This window comes from Chiloscyllium plagiosum, chromosome 14 (genome assembly GCF_004010195.1).
Source record: "Chiloscyllium plagiosum isolate BGI_BamShark_2017 chromosome 14, ASM401019v2, whole genome shotgun sequence".
NCBI classification, from domain to species: Eukaryota; Metazoa; Chordata; class Chondrichthyes; order Orectolobiformes; family Hemiscylliidae; genus Chiloscyllium; species Chiloscyllium plagiosum.
In genome coordinates, this window is record NC_057723.1 from 79310144 (window position 1) to 79317363 (window position 7220).

Here is a 7220-nt window from a genome sequence, read left to right on the forward strand (position 1 = left end):
AGGGGGAGTGGGGGGGAGGGGGGGTGGGGGTTAGTGAATGTGAATGGCGGCCGCCTCGCCGTCTCCCCTTTTGCTTGCATTGAGGCTAAATCCCCCCCAACACACACACACACAGGGCCCAAGGCGGTGTCCTCCCGCGGACTCACCGTCAGTGAGGGCCCCAGGATGACGGCCCGGATCAGGCCAGCGTGCCAGTCCCGCTCCCGGAGAGAGGCGGACGCAGACTGGCCGGGCCGAGCGGCCCCACTCGCCGAGTCCCCGAACAGGCACAGCAACCGCTTCCCGATCAGCTCGGGCCCCGCCGCCACCACCGCCGCCGCCATGGAGAAGGGGCAAGGAAGAAAGAGGCTCAGAAAAAGGGAAGCCGGACGTTCGCTCCTTTCCTCACAGGCCAACGGTCAGTCTTCGAGAGAGAATCACAACGATTCCGCCATTACACTTTCTGCACCGCCACTGCAGCCGAACCCACTGAGCCCCACCGGCGCAGCGCCGCCGCCTGTCCGGAGGACCACCACTGCAGCCCCCTAGAGGTAGTGACAGCGCCGCCGCCTGTCCGGAGGACCAGCACTGCAGCCACCTACAGGTAGTGACAGCGCCGCCGCCTGTCCGGAGGACCAATACTGCAGCCACCGAGAGACAGTGACAGCGCCGCCGCCTGTCCGGAGGACCAGTACTGCAGCCACCGAGAGACAGTGACAGCGCCGCCGCCTGTTCGGAGGACCGAAACTGCCTCGCAATAGGCAGCAACTGTGCTTTGAGTGGAGGACCACTGTTAGATTCCAGTTGGCAGCATCATCCATTGGACTGTGTGATTGCATAGAAACAATGCACTTTTGATGTGGATGGAAGGTGCATTTCAATAGCTTGCATTTGTATAGCACCTTTAATTTCTTAAAATATTCCAAGGAGTTTCGTAAGAATAGTAAATCATATAATCCCTTCAGTGTGGAAACAGGCCCTTTGGCCCAACAAGTCCACACTGATCCTCCAAAGAGGAACCCACTCAGACCCATTCCCCTATTACCCTACACTTACCCATGACTGATGCACCTAGCCTGCACGTCCTTGAACACCATGGACACTCTAGCATGGCCAACTCACCTAACCTGCACATCTTCGGACTGTGGGACGAAACCAGAGCATCTGGAGGAAACCCACACACACACACACACACACAGGGAGAATGTGCAAACTCCGCACGGATAGTCGCTCGAGGCTGGAATTGAACTTGGGTCTCTGGTGCTGTGAGGCAGCAGTGCTCACCACTGAGCCACCAGGCCCCATTAACAAGCCAAAATTTGGCAGCAAGCCACAAAATAAGTCAGAAACAAAATGTTGCAAATGCCAGAAATATGAGATGAAAGATCAAAGACCTGAAACCCTTTTTTCTCTCTGCAGATGCAACCTGACCTGTGAAAGACTGCCAACAACCCTCCAGACTCAGGTCTTGGATGGGAGATGGCTGGGAATACTAGGTACAATACCAGGGGATCCTTGTGGTAGTGTCCACACCTGGGCACCAGGAGACTTGGGTTTGAGTCCCACCTGCTCCAGAGGTGTGTAATAACGTCTCTGAGCAGGTCAATTAGAAAATATCCAAGACCAAGCTATTGGGAAAGAACCAGCAATGTGCAAGCAACAAGAATTGGAGGGGAGTGGAGATCTCTGAGGGGTGGAAGGGGTTACTGAGGTAGGGTAGTGTGAGACCATGAGGGACTTTGATGACAAGGCTGAGAATCTTAAAATTCAGACACTGCCAATCCAGGTCAGCAAGTATAGGCATTATGGCTAAACAGGATAGCCTCCAGGTGAAGTACTGTGTCCCCAGGTAAACAGAAGAGTCTCGAGCTGCCAAATCCCTTTCATGAATAACTAAATAATTAGTGATTGTTATTAGAACAAGAAGTACAGCACAGAGTATAAAGCTTAGGTCACATTGGTTATGTTTAATAAAAATGATTTAACACTGATGACAAATCCATTAAGGAGAAATATCTCAACATTTCCAGTAAAATTAGTAAGGAGGCGATAGGATTGCTCTCTTTTAGTTCCAAGGAAGTTATACAAGAATTGAAATGTGAACTCTGTTTCTCTCTGTATAGATGATGCCAGACCTGCTGAGTTTCAGCAGGGGATTTGCTGTGTTTATTTTGAATGACCTCAAGTTTGTTGGAGAATCAGATCTGGAAAGTTGGACAGTTATGGGCTGGACCTAAAGTTTGTAGGTGACAAAGTCATGATTGAGGATTTCAGCAGCAGGCGAGCTGAGGCAGAGACAGATTCAGATGTTGTTACGAAGTGGGTATAAGCGGTCTTAGTGACAGCCCAGAAATATGGTCACAAATCTAGCTAGGCATCAAAAAGTTTAAAACAACCAAGCTACAAACAGCCTGGAACAGCCTCAGAGAGCTGCCAGGAGGAGGGATAGAGACAGTTGCTATGGAATGGATTTGGTCATTTCGGTCTTCTCAATATTGAGATGGAGTCAAATGCTTGACATTTTGGTAGGCACAGAATGAACTGGAACACGTATAAAATAATATATATGATGAGAATGCATATAAAAGCCTGTCCTGATATGTCAGCTAATAGAAGAGTAATGCAGAACACCAGAGATAGATGAAGGAAACTGTAAGCAGACGGATGTATGCACTCTTAAAGTGTTTGCCAATTATTGGAAACAAAGAACTTCCAACAAGTGAAATGGCCTTGAAGAGGGGCAAATTAAAAATAAACAAGAGCAAACTTTTCATCATTTACATAAATGATTTGGATGCAAGCACAAGAGGTACAGTTAGTAAGTTTGCAGATGACACCAAAATTGGAGGTGTAGTGGACAGCAAAGAGGGTTACCTCAGATTACAACAGGATCTGGACCAGATGGGCCAATGGGCTGAGAAGTGGCAGATGGAGTTTAATTCAGATAAATGCGAGGTGCTGCATTTTGGGAAAGCAAATCTTAGCAGGACCTATACACTTAATGGTAAGATCCTAGGGAGTGTTGCTGAACAAAGAGACCTTGGAGTGCATGTTCATAGCTCCTTGAAAGTGGAGTCGCAGGTAGATAGGATAGTGAAGAAGGCGTTTGGTATGCTTTCCTTTATTGGTCAGAGTATTGAGTACAGGAGTTGGGAGGTCATGTTGTGGCTGTACAGGACATTGGTTAGGCCACTGTTGGAATATTGTGTGCAATTCTGGTCTCCTTCCTATCGGAAAGATGTTGTGAAACTTGAAAGGATTCAGAAAAGATTTACAAGGATGTTGCCAGGGTTGGAGGATCTGAGCTACAGGGAGAGGCTGAACAGGCTGGGGCAGTTTTCCCTCGATCGTTGGAGGCTGAGGGGTGACCTTATAGAGGTTTACAAAATTATGAGGGGCATGGACAGCGTAAATGGGCAAAGTCTTTTCCCTGGGGTCGGGGAGTCCAGAACTAGAGGGCATAGATTTAGGGTGAGAGGGGAAAGACATAAAAGAGACATAAGGGGCAACTTTTTCATGCAGAGGGTGGTACGTGTGTGGAATGAGCTGCCAGAGGAAGTGGTGGAGGCTGGTACAATTGCAACATTTAAAAGGCATTTGGATGGGTATATGAATAGGAAGGGTTTGGAGGGATATGGGCCGGGTGCTGGCAGGTGGGACTAGATTGGGTTGGGATATCTGGTCGGCATGGACGGGTTGGACCGAAGGGTCTGTTTCTGTGCTGTACATCTCTATGACTCTAAGTACAAAAGAAATCCACAGGAACTCTTTATAACAAGTATATTTCACAAGGTGAAATTGAACAAAATATTCCTATGTCATTCCAAAAGAATCTCCGTGGTACAGTGAAGTTAAAGTGTTTATAAATTGGATAATTACTTGTGCACACCTTTTTTCAGTGCAGTCATTTCTTTAGTTGATTTGCTTTATTATTTTCTGTTGATGAAGAGATGATGCGGGTGACCAGAAGCAATCTCAGGTGGTTTTCAGCAGATAAGGTAATTTGTCCCAACTGCCTTTCCTTTGTGTTTATGTTCATGCTCAGAGCCTTGGAGAGAGAGCTCCTAGTATCCACTAGTACACCACAGAGTGTCTTGGAAAAACATCATGGGGAGCAGTCATTTCCAGCAACTGATGGAATCCAAAATAAAATACCTCTGATGTTTAGTGAACCTTGCAGGAAAATTGCATAAATTGAATTGGACATGCAGTATGATAAAGCAATTGGTTTTGGCAAGTCAGTGGATGTACAGTTTACCTGATCAGAACATTATCTGTATCGTCCTAACAAAACTAGAGAACATGTTCTGATCAGAATGTCCGAGAGGTGTTACTGTATGATGGTGGAACCAACCAACACCAGTTAATGGTTGAGGCAGAATGCTGCCATCAGTTCCACTTTCTATACTTTTAAAATAAAGCCTTATACAAGTTAGACTGCCCTGGTTTGGAACTATAATGTAATAGCTACATATTATGAAATAGACCTTTACTATCCATCAACATTGAGCATCCTTCCCTGTGTGGTGTCGGTTAGACCAATACCAATAACAAGTCTTGGTGGTTAATCCATCTGAGATGTTTCAGATAATTCTGGTGGACATGACCATGACATGTCATGTTGGCTAATGGGTGGATTTTGCCAAATCTGTTTTTCAATTTGTTGTACCTGAGTGAATAGCATAAAACCTCCCATGTGATATTCCATCAGCCAATTATTGGTTCATCCGCCAGCCTTGGAAATTAGCGAATGCAGCGGCTAAAGCATTGATACTTTCCAAACAACCTGTTCAGAGACCTCTGGAGAACATGGGACTTAAACCCAGGCTGTCTTGCTCAAAGGTAAGGCCACTACCACTGCACACAAGAATAGTACATAGATAGTCTCTAATCAGGCTTCTCAGAAATGACACATTTCTGGAGCAGGTGGGGCTTGAAACCAGTTGAGAGTGTGGTGCTGGAAAAGCACAGCAGGTCAGGCAGCATCCGAGGAGCAGGAGAATTGATGTTTCAGGCAAAAGCCCTTCATCAGGAAAGGGACTTGAAATTTGTCCTGGCTCAGAGTTAGGGACACTACCATGGTGTCACAACAGCTTGTGGCTCCCTCAGCTGAATCAAAGATGGCACGGTGGCTCAGTGGTTAGCACTGCTGCCTCACAGCACCAGGGTCCCAGCTTCGATCCCAGCCTTGGGTGACTGTCTGTGTAGAATTTGCACGTTCTCCCTGTGTCTGTGTGGGTTTCCTCCCACAGTCCATAGATGTGTAAGTTAGGTGAATTGGCCATGCTAAATTGCCCCATAGTGTTAGGGGTATTAGTAAGACGGAAATGGGTCTGGGTGGTTTGCTCTTCGGAGGGTCGGTGTGGACTGGTTGGGCCGAAGGGCCTGTTTCCACGCTGTAGGGAATTTAATCATAGACTGATAGCAACTGAGGTCCAAGCACTCAGATTTCCACTGTCACTCCAGGGCCAGCCTGCCAACATGAAAGTCATGGTTTATTCCTATTCTCAGTCCTTTCACCAATTCTCAATCTATTACTTTGTAACATCTCTAGTCCAGAATGCTTAGGACAAAGGATTTTGGATTACAAAATAAAATATTAAGATGCCTATTTGCAAGTATGTGAAGCAGATATTAATATGTAGTGAACCAAAGACATAAAACAATAGTAATACTTAATAAAGCACTCAGAAAAAATGTTGTTATCTTCACACTATATCTTTCATATTTTCAAAGTATTGCACCAAATGAAATACCAATTGGTATATCCTCAATCATAGGAAGACGATGAAGATATAAAGGAATGTAGGTTGCAGGTTCTACTATGAGTGGTACCTTACCTACAAATATTCACTTACTGGCATCTACAGGATCAGTAACCTTCTATGGCCTTCACTGTCTCAAAAAACTGTGCAAATGGTATTTAGGAAGTTTGCCAACTAAGATCTGAAGAACTGCTGCCTGCATATGACAGGAGATGCTTTTGATTCTAACACATGAGGCCACCATTCCATTAATTTCTTGCTGTTTCAGTTATTCTAAGCAACACCAGGTTAGGCAGGTTTACTGTTCAAAATGGCAAAAGTGAGGACTGCAGATGCTGGAAACCAGAGTCTCGGTTAGAGTGGTGCTGGAAAAGCACAGCAAGTCAGGCAGCATCTGAGGAGCAGGAGAATCAGCGTTTTGGGCAAAAGCCCTTCATCAGGAATGGAGGCAGGGAGCCTCCCGGGTGGAGAGATAACCATGAAAATGGACACTACTCATTCGAAGACAGTTGCTGCTCCAATGAATCATGCAAGATTAAAACATTTCACTGGACTCAGTGAAAAACGTCTGCAGACAATGATTGCACTATTTACTCTGGGAATGTATTGCACATTCGAGTTATTCAATACATTAAAAAAACACCCTCACTTCATTGAGGGGGTAAATTATCCAATCTCTGTTGGTATAAATGTGCCATGTCACAGATTGTCAGTAGATTCTTATTTTGTTAATAATTCGTTCTTTGTACAAATTAAACTCAATCAATCTGAATAATCAAACTGAAGAGTTGGGGTTTGTAGTGTGATGCCAACAATGTGAGTTCAGTTCCCACACCGGCTGAGATTACTGTGAAGGACTGGAATGGACCAGGCCGAACCTCCTCCCCGAAAATATGGTCAGCATGGACGGGTTGGACCGAAGGGTCTGTTTCCATGCTATACATCTCCATGACTCGATAGAAACACTTAGGCCAAAATTGTGTAGTGTTGCAACTTTCCTCCAGATCTGCTTTGTTCAATTGAAAGTTGCAAATCCCCTAAAATGGTGAATCAATAAAATTTGAACTTTTACAGTGTATACTGTGGCAGTCCTTTGTCTGTTGGAGTGATGGTTTGCTTCACAGTTGCTAACTCGATGAGAGCTCAGAGTAGCATTACTGCCCCCTGTTGGTGTGGTTACTTCTGCAGCAAGTGCGTTGCCAGTGAAGACAGAAAACTGAACGGGTGAACCATGCATAGAGTCATAGAGATGTACAGCACGGAAACAGACCCTTCGGTCCATCCCGTCCATGCCGACCAGATATCCCAACCCAATCTAGTCCCACCTGCCAGCACCCGGCCCATATCCCTCCAAACCCTTCCTATTCATATACCCATTCAAATGCCTCTTAAATGTTGCAATTGTACCAGCCTCCACCACTTCCTCTGGCAGCTCAATCCATACACGTACCACCCTCTGTGTGAAAAAGTTGCCCC

General features: G+C 45.8%; 1 protein-coding gene across 2 annotated transcripts in view; it reads right to left on the bottom strand.

Moving 5' to 3' along the window:
* The window catches only part of LOC122556831 (lysine-specific demethylase 3B-like), a 146907-nt gene extending 146336 nt beyond the window's left edge, over positions 1–571 (bottom strand). Inside the window, exon 1 of one of the 2 annotated variants that reach the window (XM_043704060.1) lies at positions 147–571. In XM_043704060.1, the coding sequence (XP_043559995.1) occupies positions 147–323 (177 nt within the window). In that variant the 5' untranslated portion in view covers positions 324–571. The remainder of the gene's footprint in view (positions 1–146) is intronic. The other variant, XM_043704058.1, reaches the window with a different exon arrangement.
* Between the last annotated feature and the right edge of the window lie 6649 nt (positions 572–7220).